At 47.9% G+C, this 16,334-nt stretch overlaps 1 protein-coding gene across 6 annotated transcripts; it reads right to left on the bottom strand.

The window, feature by feature from the left end:
- Positions 1–13,450: 13,450 nt before the first annotated feature.
- On the bottom strand, positions 13,451–15,652 carry LOC100384245 (alpha/beta-Hydrolases superfamily protein). 6 transcript variants are annotated; one of them, XM_008675048.2, is made up of 4 exons: positions 15,352–15,652; positions 15,215–15,271; positions 14,820–14,910; positions 13,451–14,743 (listed from the first exon to the last, which is right to left on the bottom strand). In XM_008675048.2, the coding sequence occupies exons 3-4, from the start codon at positions 14,879–14,881 to the stop codon at positions 13,759–13,761; spliced, it is 1,047 nt and encodes a 348-aa protein (XP_008673270.1). In that variant the 5' UTR covers positions 14,882–14,910; positions 15,215–15,271; positions 15,352–15,652; the 3' UTR covers positions 13,451–13,758. The 6 variants fall into 6 exon arrangements, with proteins under 6 accessions (XP_008673270.1, XP_008673271.1, XP_008673272.1 ...); XM_008675049.2 differs by having other exon boundaries at positions 15,363–15,652; XM_008675050.2 differs by lacking the exon at positions 15,215–15,271.
- Positions 15,653–16,334: the final 682 nt, after the last annotated feature.

Genomic DNA, 16,334 nt, shown 5'->3' with positions numbered 1-16,334 from the left:
CCCCTATATTTTATGCGTGCTAATCACATTGTTCATGTTAATAAGATAGGAGTCTCAATTTAGAAATTGGTTACAATAGTTAATTTGTATAGCTAATCATCTATCTCATTTAATGTTAATCTACTAAAAGTGGTCACGTTTCCATTAGTGCATGTAGCTAATCCTTATTATTGGAGCTAAGTAGAATTAGAGCACGTAACATTTAGTTATTCGTCTACCCGTAAGTGCGCCTCGAGCATAAGCTTTAACCCCTGCGAGACCTTTCCCCGTTTCTTTCTAACCATGGTAAATGCAATATCGCATGTCATATTCTATGCATGTTTAATCTACTTGTTCTTTTGTATGGTGTACTGTTGGTTTCCTAATTTCAATGGATGGATGTATGTATGGTTGCAACCGCATAGAGAACGATCTGGTTGAAGAGCCCGAAGAACTCGCAGGAGAAGCCCCTGAGCAGCAGTCGGTTAGTGGAGGCAAGTGTCCCTTGACCTATCTCTGTCCTATTCATTCTTTAATTCACCTCCCGCATTACACATTTATGCCTAAGGATGTACTAGCTTTGTTATCCATATCCTTGTTTACCTATTTGGGTTGGATTATTATTATTTAGCTTTATGCTATTGCTCAACTATAATCAATGAACATGATGAGATTATCTATGATACGCTGTTTTCCCCTCTCTTATTATGATGTTATACTTGTGGCCTTTAAGGGGGCTCGAGCGGTTTCTCGAGTGCCTCTCCGTAAGGACCTGTTCTATGGATGACCGCCCAGGAAAACAGTGCAACCATGAGGGTGGAATGGGGTGCCCTTAGCTGAATAATCAGAGGATCCGGGGTGTAGTTCGCTTAGCCGTTGTGCCGTGAATGGGGCTCAGTGTATGCGGCTCGCTCTGCCAAGTTTGGGTTCGCCCCTTGGGGAGGAGTGCGGTGCATTTAGGAAACCTAACGGGCGGCTACAGCCCCGGGGAATCTTTGTAAAGGCTACGTAGTGATGCCCTGCTAGACCACCTAGGCAGTGGTCAATGGGGAGTAGCTCTCTCCGGGCAGAAAGGGAATCACGGCTTGTGGGTAAAGTGCACAACCTATGCAGAGTGTTTGAAAACTGATATATCAGCCGTGCTCGCGGTTATGAGCGGCCAAGGGAGCTCCAGTGATTAGTGGTACTTGATCAGAGACATCTTGGTTTACAGGTGGCAATGAGACTGATGGTTTTGGTTATGACTATGGTGCTGGTAAGTGGTATTCTTTCCGTTTGGAAAGGGTACATTGGGCTAATAACTTGGGTTAATGTTAAAACCTGGCTTTCTACTAGTGAGTAATAATCTTACCAACTAAAAGCAACTGCTTGACTTACCCCCACATAAAGCTAGTCCACTACAGCCAAACATGATACTTGCTGAGTATGTTGATGTGTACTCACCCTTGCTCTACACACCAAACCCCCCCATCCCCAGGTTGTCAACATTGCAACCACTGCTCAGGAGAAGATGAAGCCGTGGAAGGAGACTTCCAGGAGTTTCAAGACTACGACGAGTTCTAGGCGTGGGTTAGCGGCAACCCCTAGTCGGCTGCCTGTGAAGGCCGTGTTATCTACATTTCGTTTTCGCACTTTGATTTATTGTAAAGACTATGTGGATGTCTCAGATATACGATGTAATCGACTATTATTTCCCTTTTTAATACTATTTGAGCACTGTGTGATGATGTCCATGTTATGTAACTGCTGTGTACGTGAATTGCTGATCCTGGCACGTACATGGATCGCATTCGGTTTGCCTTCTAAAACCGTGTGTGACACCCCACCTAGAAGGCCGGAAAGAAATGATCAAACCTATGAACCATATAGGGCAAACAGAAATGCACCACGTAGCTCAAACCAATGGGGGGAAAGACAACATACTAACATCCAACCAACCCCACCTATGTTTGACCAGAGAGCCGGTGGTCTTGCACCGGCTGCCATTGATATAGTAAGGGAAGAAATAGCCGGGGCGTTCCGAGATAAGCTCGGAGTAAGCATGGTCCCTGGGGGGCAATCATATCGGAGACCTTATGACAACCGATTTGATCACCACCCATACCCACAGGGAACCAGGATACCCGAATTCGTAAAATTTTCGGGTGATCAAGGAAAGAACACGCGTGAACACATAGGCCAGTTTTTAGCACAATTAGGAGAATTGGCCGACATGGAGGCATTTCGTGTACGTTTATTTTCATTATCTCTAACAGGAACCGCGTTTGCATGGTATGCCACTTTACCTCCTAATTCCATTTCATCATGGGGGGATCTAGAACAAAAATTTCATGATCATTTTTTCTCCGGTGACTATGAGTTGGATTTGGTAGATTTAGTGTCATTACGACAGGCAAAAGATGAATCGGTTAATGATTACATCCGGAGATTCCGAGATACAAGAAACTGATGCTTCCAAATTCATTTAGCAGAAAAACAGCTAGCATGATTAGCCTTTAATGGTCTACGATATTATTTAAAAGAAAGATTAGAAGGCATCCAATTTTTTACACTAGCACAGTTACACCAGAGAGCTTTGGCTTGTGAAAGCCTGAGCAAAGAAACTACTAAAACAATTCGTCACAACGTACATATAGTAGAATGCGACCAAAGTAGCTCAGATGATGAATGAGCAGAAGTGTATGCTGCTGAAATGGTTTGGCCAAAGCAGGCCAAATCTTTGGCTTGTTCCTCCTTACAGCCGGTTCAAAAGAAACGACAAGAGGAGGTTAAGTTTACGTTTATTGTTGGTAAGTGTGATAAAATATTTGACGAATTACTCAAAAATGGCAACATTAAAATAAATCACACTGTTCCATCCGCCGACGAGCTAAAACGTCGTGCGTACTGCAAGTGGCATAACTCATTTTCTCATGCCACTAATGGTTGTAATGTGTTTCGGTGACAGATTCAATCGGCCATTAACGAAGGACGATTGAAATTTCAGGAAATGCAGGTGGATACAGAGCCCTTTCCGATGAACATGATCGATTTCGAGGGCAAGAAAGTCCTGGTTCGGCCAAACACAGCCGATAAGGGCAAAGGCAAAGAAACAATCATCGGCGATGCTAAAAGGGCCGATGGGGATTGTAAAGTTTCTTGCAGGAAAGTGGTGGCCGAGAAGACTCCCGATGGAGGGGAGACTCTGAAGGTGAACATCACAGCCTCTAGCACTGGAGGACAAGCGCAGACAGGGAGACAGTTGCAGGAACCCGTGCTGCGCATCGCAGACAGTCCGCCATCCAGATGCGGACGGTCCGACGCTTCTCCGGACGGTCCGGCGAACTCCAGCGGACGGTCCGGCCATACTCAGGACTCGCAGCGGCCACGTACGTTCAAACCACGACGACCAAAGATAGGTACGTGGAAAACAAATACGTTTAAAGCAGCTGGTCGGCTGGTCAAGCCTGGCCCGACTTTCGATCAATTGTTGTCTAAATACGTGAAAAAGAAGGCCGACCCCAGTAACCGGCCAGCAAAGCGACCCCGCTCACCCATTCATGAGCAACGTCAGGTCAGGCCGATTGGATCACCCCACCAATCGGAAGAAATGAAAGGTCATACTGTACAATTGAGACCTAACATACCAACATGGACACCTCCACCCCCTTATCTGTCTATGCCATATCCATACACATACTTACCTCCACCATATGTCCCAAATCAAATGTGGGGCATGCCACCATATCCATTTGGGATGCCACAGTACCCCGCCTGGGGGGCACCCCAAACATCTGTTTTTGACAGGTTGGCGCCACCAGTACAAGACCGATTGAGCACCGCTCAATCCGGCCACCAGGCACAAACCCATCAGGATTGCCGGACTACTCGGCCTCCAAGGCCAACCAATCCGGCAGGGGGGCATATGCCTGCGACAACTGAAAGAACGACAAAAAAAGGACATTATCAAAATAGGTACAGCAGATGTCGTTATACAAAAAGAAAGTGAAGGACCGATGATTTTTGGTGAATCGGCCAATACAACCAAAAAAGAAGATACGACTACCATCAAAACAGCCGATCCAAAATACTCCATGCCTCGATGGTGCCCAGCGGGATTGACACGGTCCCAAAAGCGGAAATTACAGCACCTAAGAGCAAAGGAGAGCCAGGAGAAGGAGGCGGAAAAGATATTCAATGACACACATCCACAGTACCCGCCACCACAAAAGAAATGGAGACCAAAGGCCGTTGAGGAAAAACAAACGGCCACACTTGTGCAGCACCCTGCAGGTATAGCCGATAGCTCGACCAGCAAGGCTGGACAATCTGCATCAGGCACGGACCGTCCGACCCCTGCGCGCGGACCGTCCGTCCTTCACCAGGAAGCCTCCGGACAACCTGCACCAGACACGGACCGTCCGGCCCTTCTGTGCAGACCGTCCGCCGTTCGCCAGGAAGCCTCCAACGACACGCCAACATCAATGGAAGAGGATGACCCGCTGGGAGAAGACTTGGTCGACTACGAGGCTTCTCCAGAACGCCCAGGTATGGATGTAAATGTTATTACATTTTCTGCCGATTGTACTATTATCGGCGACGATGAACCTGTTGTTGCCCAGTTTGATTTTGGTCCTAAAGAAGCCGCCTTTACTAAACCAAAGGAATCGGTAAATCATTTAAAGCCGCTCTTCGTGCGCGGTCACATTGATGGGATACCGATTGCTAAGATGTTGGTAGATGGAGGGGCGGCTGTAAATCTAATGCCTTATTCATTGTACAGAAAATTAGGTAAACAAGATGACGAACTTGTCAAGACCAACATGACCCTCAGCGGTGTTGGAACTGATAGTTCGATCAAAGCCAGGGGAGTCACGTCCGTTGAATTAACCATCGGGACTAATACCCTTGCTGCTGCATTCTTCGTCGCTGATGTAGAAGGGAATTTTAGTTTAATCCTAGGCAGAGATTGGATTCACGCCAATCAATGTATACCTTATACATTACATCAAATGTTAATACAATGGGTAGGCGATGACATAGAACAAGTACATGCTGATGTATCGGCCTGCATCGCTGTGGCCGATGCCCCTGTACTCTGGACTTATGAGACTGCTACATGTCTCACAGGAGTAGATTTTTCTGATTATCAATTCATAAGTACAGATAAGAAAGGTTTCATTCCTGTAATGCTAGAGCCGATGGAGAATCGGCTAAATCCTAAATAAAGTTTAAATGATGAATACACACAAAGTTCATGAGTCTTTGATCACGGACAGTTCGGCTTCCAAGGCCGGATGGTCTGGTCTTTCACAAAAAGGTTTGGACTCTAAGACCGAACATATATCACAAAAAAGGATAGTATTACGGATGATCCGGTCCCCGAGACCGGAAAGTCCACCGTCACACAAAGATCATCTAATTCCTCTGTAGGGAACATGATAGAGGAATTCAGAGATCTTGATAAACTAGGACAGGGGTTTACATCGGCTGATCCTTTGGAGGAGATTGACATAGGAGATGGTAAAATTCCAAGGCCGACTTTTGTAAACAAGACCCTGGAGACCGATCCTAGAGATGAGATGATCGATCTATTGAAGGAATATTCAGATTGCTTTGCTTGGGATTACACTGAGATGCCTAGATTAAGCCGAGAGATCGTAGAGCATCGGCTGCCTATTAAATCTGGTTTCAGACCTTTCAAGCAGAGAGCTAGAACATTTCGTCCAGATCTTCTCCCACGCATCAAGGACGAAATCCACCGGCTGCTAGAAGCTGATTTTATCAGACCTTGCAGATACGCAGAGTGGGTCTCCAATATTGTGCCGGTGGAGAAGAATGAGTCAGGTAAGCTTAGAGTATGCATTGATTTTCGCAATTTAAATAGAGTAACTCCTAAAGATGAATATCCCATGCCCATAGCCGACACATTAATCAATAATGCATCAGGAAATAGAATTATTAGCTTCCTTGATGGTAATGCCGGATATAATCAGATTTTCATGGCCGAAGAAGATGCGTCTAAAACGGCCTTTATATGTCCAGGCTTCATTGGTTTATTTGAGTGGGTTGTCATGACATTTGGTCTAAAAAATGCTGGTGCTACTTATCAGAGGGCTATGAATTTGATCTTCCATGAATTGTTAGGAAACACTGTGGAAGTTTACATTGATGATATTGTAGTCAAATCGGCTGAATTTAGTTCCCATATAGCTGATTTGCGCAAAGCCTTTGATAAAATGCGTCGGTATGGTTTGAAAATGAACCCACGTAAATGTGCTTTTGGAGTGTCGGCTGGTAAGTTTTTAGGATTTGTCATCCATGAACATGGTATAGAGATAGACCCTGACCGAATCAAGTCTATTCGGAATGTGGGACCTCCAACCTGTAAGGTCGAGGTACAGAAGTTTCTCGGTAAGGTGAATTATTTACGAAGGTTTATTTCTAACCTAGCCGGGAAGATTGATGCGTTCACCCCTATTATTCGGCTTAAGAATGATGCTGAATTCGCTTGGGGGGCAGAACAGCAAGAAGCATTTGATCTCATCAAAAAATACTTATCTTCGGCTCCCGTATTAAAAGCACCACGAGCAGGAGTACCATTCCGATTATACATTGCAGCTGAAGATGAGGTCATTGGGGCTGTTCTGACACAAGAAACTGAGGGGAAGGAGCATGTGGTGACATATCTAAGCCGAAGATTGGTGGATGCTGAAACAAGGTACACTTTTATTGAGAAGTTATGCTTATGCTTGTTTTATGCATGCACCAAATGTAGATGTTATTTACTGTCTAGTCATTGCACTGTTTCTGGTCAAACCGATGTGATCAAATACATGTTGCATAACCCAATTATGAGAGGTAGAATTGGTAAGTGGGCTTATGCACTCATAGAATATGACTTGGCCTATGAACCATTGAAATCTATGAAAGGCCAAGTCGTAGCGGATTTCATTGTAGAACATTGGATTAATGATATTCATAAACTAGACATGTCATACCTCACTATTACTCCTTGGACTTTATATTTTGATGGATCGGTTTGCAATGAAGGGCAAGGGATTGGCATTGTGCTTGTTTCGCCAAGTAATGTCTCCTTTGACTTCTCTAGCCGATTGAAAACTTATTGCACTAACAATCAAGCCGAATATGAAGCCCTTCTGTTCGGTTTAGAACTTTTAAACTGTATGGGAGTAAAACATGTAAAGGCATTTGGTGATTCCCAGCTAGTCGTCCAACAGGTGTTAGAAGAATATCAATGTTTTGATGGTACTCTAAATAGTTACCTTGAAAAATGTTGGAGCATAATCCATTCTTTTGACGAATTCAGTATTCGGCATATCTCTAGAGTTGAGAATCATAGAGCTAACGATTTGGCACAAGATGCATCAGGTTATCGGATAAAGAGAGGGAAATTTCACAATACTGAAAATCTCATAACCAGTGCAGAGCCAAATCTCCAGGTCGCGGACCGTCCGCGTGATGACGCCGGATCGTCCGGGTTACCAGGGAAGTTCTCTTAATCGATTCGGTTGATAATGAAGCCGATGCAGGAGATTGGAGGACGCCCATAACTAATTATTTACGAAATCCCAACGTTAGGACAGATATGAACATTCGACGTACAGCTTTCAAGTATGTTTTGATGAGTGATGAACTCTACCGCCGAACAGTCAACGACGTCCTGCTTAAGTGCTTGGGCCTAGATGATGCTATATTAGCCATGGCTGAAGTACATGAAGGAATTTGTGGTACCCATCAATCGGCTCCAAAGATGAAGTGGCTGTTGCGAAGGTCTGGTTTTTATTGGCCTAATATGATAGCTGATTGTTTCAAGTACTACAAGGGTTGCCAAGTGTGTCAAAAATTCGGCGACCTACAGTTGGTCCCTGCAGCCGAATTACATCCTATCATCAAGCCTTGGACTTTCAGAGGATGGGGATTAGACTTTATTGGGGAAATTCATCCTTCATCATCAAAGGGACATCAGTTCGTGTTAGTTGCCACTGATTATTTCACCAAATGGACTGAAGCCGTTGCTCTGAAGAACATGACACACAAGGAGGTAATTGAGTTAATAACTGAACATATTATTCATAGATTCGGCATTCCCCAGACCTTGACTACAGATCAAGGGACTTCTTTTATGTCAAAGGAGGTACGTGAGTTTGCTGAATTATATAGAATTAAATTGCTTAATTCATCTCCATATTATGCTCAGGCCAATGGACAGGCTGAGTCTAGTAATAGGACATCGATTAACTTGATAAAAAAGAAGATATTGGATAATCCTAAGCATTGGCATAAGATTTTGTCCAAAGCTTTATGGGCTCACAGGATATCTAAACATAGTGCTACTAAAGTGTCTCCTTTTGAGCTTGTCTATGGGCAGGAAGCAGTGTTGCCTGTGGAAATAAGTTTGAATGCTGTCAGATTCGCCAGACAAAATGATCTAACCATCACTGATTATTACAATTCAATGATGGATAATATTGATGAGGTGACCGACAAGAGGGTGATAGCTTTGGGAGCAATAGAAAAGGACAAGATCATGGTAGCCAGGGCCTACAACAAGAAGGTCAAAGCAAAGTCATTTCAAGTAGGGGACCTGGTGTGGAAGACCATCCTGCCTCTAAGGAATAAAGACCGGAAGTTTGGAAAATGGTCGCCAAACTGGGAAGGTCCTTATAAAGTAAAACAGGTAATATCTGGTAACGCCTATTTACTACAAACATTGCAAGGCAAGGATTTACCCAAAGCTTTGAATGGGCGTTTCCTCAAGAAGTACCATCCTAGTATGTGGCAAGATGCTTAAGAAAACCGATATGATCACATCAGATTAAGGTGCTTTTGGTTTGCCTAGCTCCACCAAAAGGCAGGGGCATATGTTTGGCACCAAAATGAGCACGCGGACGGTCCGGCCCTGAGGCCGGACAGTCCGCGGTCCGGACAGTCCGCGCTTGTGGGCCGGACGGACCGCGCATGCGCAGAGTAGATTAGGGTTCCGAGTTTTGTGCTATGTTTGTAAGCTAGATTCGTGGAATTAGCTCGGAATCTAGTCGTGTAAAGGGTCCAGCCCCCCTCCTCTATAAAAAGAGAGGTCTACGGCCGATTTGTAATCATCAATCGAATCAAACACTTCTATTTCGCATTTTATCCTAGGAGTAGTTCTAGTCTAGTTTAGGTTTAGCCTCTCAATCCCCAAATTCTCCGCCTCTCCTCGACTCTACGTCAATTAGAGGAGTCTAGGTCGGCCTGCCCGAGCCTAGACAACTCCTAGGATCTCTCCTCCCCGACGGGGTTCCTCCCGGGAGCGAGATCCAGGCGCCGCCGGCGATCTTCCGCCGCCCCTACGCACGCGCGGATCGTCCGGCCCTAGGGCGCGGACCGTCCGGCCGTCAGGCAGGGAACCCGAGCTCTTGCACCAGGTCGCGGACCGTCCGGCCCTGTGCTGCGGACCGTCCGCGCCTGACCAGAGAGCACCGCCGCCTCACGCCAGGTCGCGAACCGTCCGGCCCTGTGCCGCGGACCGTCCGCGTCTGACCAGAGAGCATCGCCGCTGGTTCTTTTGAAGTGATTGGCGCCTCCAAAAAGGTGTCAACACCATCACATTCCCCTTTCGAGAGTATATATTACTCAAGGTCTTCCAGATTTGTGATGCAGTACGCATGGCTTCCACCCTCTTGCTAACAGTGGGAGACATGGATGCCAATAACCATGCAACTATCACAGAGTTTGTCGCATGCCAGATTCTCCATTCTGTGCCGAGCTTATCAATCGGCTCAACACATGTCTCCTCCAAATAATGCTCCACTCCCTTGCCTCCTAGGAGTACACGCACTCTTCTGGACCAGCTTAGATAATTCTTACTACCTTCTAGCTTCACATCATTAGGCACAGGTTCCAACTTCAACTCAGATGTACCTGTATTTGCCCTAGCACCAATCAACCGTAACCCCATGAGCTCCTGGATCATACTTCTCATTTCACTCATCATCTCACTCTTTGTAATCCCTCCTGAACCACTACCATCAATTTCTGTCTTCTTCGCAGCCTCCTCTGTACTCATTTTCACAGAAGCACAGAGTCACACACTCGACTCCTTTCTCGCAGCCTCTCGAGCTCTCTACTCCACTCGTAGATCTCGTCCTCCTCTCCTCCTTTCCTCCTGTTTTAGCCTCTGTTTCAGCCTCCGTGTAGACAGGACGCAGACGCAAGTCAGCAGCAGCTCGTTCGTCGGAGTGGCGATGCGTGGAGGTGGCAGGGCACTGCGGTTGGCGACTCGGTGCGGTCTGATGCTGGTGACCGCGCGGCTGCGCCTAGCCGGCCCATGCGGAGACGGTGAGCCGCTGCTGTTCGCTCTCGCCACTCCCTTGCCTTCTATGTGGTGGGGCTGACTGCGCAGGCGTCGGAAGCAGCAGCGGCACGGGCTGCGCGCGTCGGGCGGGCGGCGCGGGAGCGGCGACGGGCTGCGGCGAAGAAACCTAGCTCTGTATACCATGTTGAATTTTCTGGTGTGTGTTAATCTCACACAACACCCTCACTCTTTTCCATTATACTTTACCACTTTACAAATAGACCCTTCAACTTGTTCATAATACACCAACAAATATTTATCGGTTGGGGCAAGCTGGATTGCCCGGTCTCGTACTCTCGTTGCATGCTGTCGAGCATTTGGATCCTATGGAGTGTGGACTTCCCCGGCACTTGCAACTCTGGTGAACAAATAGTGAGCTCAGTAATGCCTCCGCGTACGGTTTGTAGGAAACTGAAGTTTAAACACAAGGGGTGTTTCAGGCTGAAACAAAGCCAGTAGCATTCATATCATAACTGGAAAAGATTTTAAACGCATGCTGCACACGAAGAATTCCCACCGGTCGACCATTTGGCTGGCGCCATCGTGCCCCTCATGGCCTCGCCGGACGCTCTTCCTCTACGATTCCTCCTCGTCGTCCTCGTCGCCTGCACCGCTGACGCCACCCAACGACCGACAACGCTGCACATCCCCGTCGTCCACCGAGACGCAGTCTTCCCACCCCGGCGCGGCGCTCCACCGGGCAGCTTCCGCTGCCGCCACGCCGCCCCCCACACCGCGCAGCTGGAGTCCCTCCACTCGGCCACCGCCGCCGCCGACCTGCTCCGGTCCCCCGTCATGTCGGGTGTCCCCTTCGACAGCGGCGAGTACTTCGCGGTCATTGGCGTCGGAGATCCTCCCACGCACGCGCTCGTCGTCATCGACACGGGCAGCGACCTCATCTGGCTCCAGTGCCTGCCCTGCCGCCGCTGCTACCGCCAGGTGACCCCGCTCTACGACCCGCGGAACTCCAAGACGCACAGGCGGATCCCCTGCGCGTCGCCGCAGTGCCGCGGCGTCCTGCGCTACCCCGGTTGCGACGCCCGCACCGGGGGCTGCGTGTACATGGTGGTGTACGGCGACGGCTCCGCGTCCAGCGGCGACCTCGCCACCGACACGCTCGTCCTCCCCGACGACACGCGCGTCCACAACGTCACGCTCGGATGCGGCCACGACAACGAGGGGCTGCTGGCGTCGGCGGCCGGGCTGCTCGGCGCCGGCCGGGGCCAGCTGTCCTTCCCGACGCAGCTGGCGCCGGCCTACGGGCACGTCTTCTCTTACTGCCTCGGCGACCGCATGTCCCGCGCGCGGAACAGCTCCTCGTACCTCGTGTTCGGCCGCACGCCGGAGCTACCGTCCACGGCGTTCACCCCGCTGCGGACCAACCCGCGCCGGCCCAGCCTCTACTACGTGGACATGGTCGGCTTCAGCGTCGGCGGCGAGCGCGTGGCCGGATTCTCCAACGCCAGCCTCGCGCTGAACCCCGCAACTGGGCGCGGCGGCGTCGTGGTAGACTCTGGCACGGCCATCTCACGGTTCACCAGGGACGCGTACGCGGCAGTTCGCGACGCCTTCGTGTCGCACGCGGCAGCGGCGGGGATGCGCAGGCTACGGAATAAATTCTCGGTGTTCGACACGTGCTACGACGTCCACGGCAACGGGCCAGGAACTGGTGTTCGCGTGCCAAGCATCGTGCTGCACTTCGCCGCTGCTGCGGACATGGCGCTGCCTCAGGCGAACTACCTCATCCCCGTGGTGGGCGGGGATCGCCGGACGTATTTCTGCCTTGGGCTACAGGCGGCGGACGACGGCCTCAACGTGCTCGGCAACGTCCAGCAACAAGGCTTCGGTGTTGTGTTCGATGTCGAGAGGGGAAGGATCGGTTTCACGCCAAACGGATGTTCAGGTGAGTGATCAGAAACGAGGACGTACTGATTCAAAAGGGATTGCTACTTGGGGGAGCCAATTTGACGCATGGAACTCTTAGGTATTAGCTTATGTTGTGATTACTGATTACACACATGTTTATAAAATCCGCTAGAGTCAAATAATCTTTCGGTGGGCCGGCTCACAGGAAGGGTTTTTTTTTCTTCAAATTTTCACACTCCTTTGACAAAAAATATCCAAAGAAACTACTTCTAAACTAAAAAATATTGTCGGCCTAAACATTATAACAAATTCATAAAAATATGTGTACTGACCAGTCTTGTATGTTCCGTCCTCGTCCAGTACTCTCTCCTTGAGTCATTCGTCCGCAGAGTAATAACCGCTTTTCCAAAACACGTGCAGCGACCGAGTGTTGAAGCTGAAGGGAGTATGTTTTAGGTGCCGTTTGTTCACATATTGGTAATATAATAAATAATTGATAACGTTAAAATTATGTTTGTTTAAGTTTAACTGTAATCGATACCACATTACAAATGTATATCGTCTTATTTAAATTTATTATCGCTGGTATTCAAGTGTGAATCGTTACCATTACCATTTACATTAAATTTCGTGAACCAAACGGTATGTTAGTTTTATGCAGTCTATTGGAGATGGTTATATTTGCATTGCATGTCTACTCAAATCCAAGGTCGTGACTCGTGAGGCATCCGCATCCTGCAAATGGAAAACGCTATGTGTAGTGACCATCTTGTTTTACTTTTACTTTTACGTAGTACAGCAGGGTTGACTATAAATACTTATCTTTGTTGGAGAAAGCCAATAGTTATTCAAATAGATTTGCTAAATTTAGTTACTTGCTATCTAATACTATTTAGTACTGTCTAGATTTGGTAACTCGATAGCAACTTCCTAAATGCGGCCTACGTGTTAATTTTTTCACTTTCCCATATAACGAGGTAGTTAGATCCGGCGTACTCTTTTTTTTCATGCAGTGAGGCAGTTCGTCGCGTGAGACAACCTTCTCCTCCGTTGTCAAACCACTGCTCACCCACAGGTCACGCTGCCGGACTATCACTTTTCAACAAGTCGTGTTAAACGACCTTCTCATCTACCATCGATGTCCACTACCCTCGACCATACCATTAGTTAGATCCGACAGGAGTAGGTCTATCAAAACTAGATTCAAAATCAAACTATTCTCTAAATATGAGGAAATGTTAGAGATCAAGCTATTTTTTACTCCCAATAGTTGTTTAGCAACTTGCTATTCATAAGTTTAGGACTTTTTCCCAAGAGAACTGTTGAAGTTACTCTTACATATGCATCCAACACCTTGCAGTTGAAAATAGTCATTAGCTTGCTTCCTCGAACGAAAAAAAATCTTTTTTTTAAAAAGGTTATATCAAAATCATCAATGCAACTAAGTCTTCAACGGGCGAAGGGTACGATGTTTGGAAAGTTACGCTTCTACCTTTGTCGCTTCAAGCCTTCAATCCAAATCCCGGAGTGAAGTGAGATATTCGAGGACGGAGCTTCATGAAGTCAGGGTAAAAGGTTCACGTGTAGTAATGCGCGGTGCACTCCAGTGACAGGTCGGGCCGCCACCATTGGTGGATCCCGTGCGCCGTCTTGAAGTCCGGCGACGGCCCGCGGTTCACCGTCAGAACGGCAGACGGGAAGAGGTGCAGCGGTTCGCAGCCGCTGCGACCCTTTCCAATGCCCAGCAGCAGGTCCTTGACCGAGTTCCTCGTGGCCAGCCTCCCCACGGCGCCGGCCCCGATGGCCTCCATCTTCCTGCGGTGGTCGAAGTACCCCACGTACTCGGCGCTGATGGGGTCCGCCGGGTTCACGAACAGATTAGGCATCCAAGCCGCCATCGCCGCGAACGCCGCGTCGTGGGCGCCGCCGCCGGCTCGCTGCAGGACGGCTGCCACACCGGCCGTGACGAAGCTGTTGGCGATGCGGATGCCCTGCCTCAGCCGCCGGTCCCCGATCCGCTCCACCGGCGCGGACACGAACGGCGCGTTGAAGAGGAACGTGGGCAGGGCGGGGGCGCCTGCCCTGACCAGGGTCTTGGCACCCAGCGTCGCAATGGCGGAGCCCAGCGAGTGGCCCGCAAGCCAGACGCGGCCGTGCTGCCCCGCCGCCGCCGCCAGGGTGTCTTGGATCGCCTGCATGGCGGCGCGGAACCGGGACCTGCCTTCCAGTCCGTTGCGGACGAGCTGCAGGTCCAGCTCCAGGTCCCGCTTCGCCGAGCCCTTCTTGGTAATGGTCCCGCGGAAGGCGACGACGTAGTGCGGGGCGCTGGCGGCGGCCGTGGGGTCGAGGAGGTGGAGCGGCGGCTGGAACGCGTACACGGCGCCGAAAATAGAGCCGTCGGCGGCGTCGGTGAGCACCTGCCGCGGCTCGAAGCGGAAGAACCTCCACCACGCCGGCGCGCGGGCGTCGGCGCCCTGCCTGTTGCACTGCCGGTCGCGCTCTAGGACGTACACGCCCTGCACAAGGCTCGCCATGACGGATCGCCGGTGATGAGGGCAGTTCCTGGCAGGAGCAAGAGATGCCAAGGCAAGCAATTCATAAGATTATTCGAGGCCCGATAAAAAAGCAAGTAACTCACCAGTTCACGTATGTCAGATACGTTGGCCCTGCAACATCAAAGATGTCCTTCTGTGACGTCATTTCGTTTCTTCTCTCTTGTTCAGATCCTTCTGTAAAATGAACAGGAGAAATGAATCGTCTCTAAAGCATGCTAAGGATATAACATCCTTGAACAGATTTACAGATATATACTTAATAAAGAAGAAATCAATCAGCATGCGCTTGTGTGAATTTTAGACGACAGAGAAGTTCAGGCGCAAGCAGAGCAAAAAAAAAAGGTAATCTTTCGAGTTTGTTTTCAGAAACACAGATGGGCAAATCAATCTCATATTCCTACAAGATTTCGAAATACCCCTGACCCCTTGATGCACATTCTCTAGGGATACATCCATATCTATAGGGATATATCCATACCTCAAGACACTGCCTTTATATCCACATCAAGAGTGTCTTTTGTTCTCGTCCGACATTCTGAACAATTCGTGAAGAATCAGCAAGCACATTTCTGAAGAATCAGCAGAGGGAAACAACAAAAAGAACGAGGAAATTACCAGAGACACACCTTCTTCAGCCGTGGAGCGTCGTCCTTGTTCCAGTATGGACACTTCAAATCCCGTACCCTGCCGCAGTGCTGTAGCTGAATCTGTGGCCTGTGGGCGACGACTTCCAGGTCAACGAGAGGACAATACTATTTTAAAACCATGTTGGAAGAGTTGACGTCAATAATTAAAGATCGTCTGGAACGACGGAATAGAGCACCGTACGAACGAGGGGATGCAGTTGGAAGAGTTGGGCTTTTTTATTTGGCTGGTGCTGACTCCATCCAAGATTGGGAAATGGCTCCGAGCTTTAGGAAAGATCTCACATAGTAGGAGAGAAAAACTAAGAGCATGTTTGGATCTCTATAATGTTTAGACCTATTTAAATGCACTAGAGCTAATACTCCTTCCATCTTAAATTAATATTTATTTTATCTCTTGGTTTTTATATCTATATCCAGATGATATATATATATATATATATATATATATATATATATATATATATATATATATATATATATATATATATATATATAATACATACATTAATTATTACATGAACTTGTTAAAAGGATAAAACGAATTCTATTTGGTAGAGAGGAGTAGTAGATGCAGACATCCAAATAGCTTAACTAATAGTTCAACTATCGGCTGCTTTTAGCAAATTATCTAATAGTTAGCTAACTATTTGTTAGCTATCTAATTTTACAAGTAACATTTTAATCAACTAACTATTAGCTCTAGTGCATTCAAACATGACATTGTAGTCTACATTTTTTACTCTAATTGGGAGGATTAAACATATGTTGATTGTTATACAACTAATTATATAAGGCCCAGTTTGGTTTGGGGACTAAAGATTAGTCCCCCCATTTTAGTCCCATTTAGTCTCTAAATTGTCAAACGTTGGGACTAAACTGTTTTAGTCTCATGTCCCTTAAGAGGTGACTAAAAAGGACTAAACCATATTAATTCCACTTTTTATCCCTCAT

Source organism: Zea mays, chromosome 3 (assembly GCF_902167145.1).
Source record: "Zea mays cultivar B73 chromosome 3, Zm-B73-REFERENCE-NAM-5.0, whole genome shotgun sequence".
NCBI classification, from domain to species: domain Eukaryota; kingdom Viridiplantae; phylum Streptophyta; class Magnoliopsida; order Poales; family Poaceae; genus Zea; species Zea mays.
The sequence above is the reverse complement of the archived record's forward strand: the minus strand, read 5'-3'. Positions and strand labels throughout refer to the sequence as shown.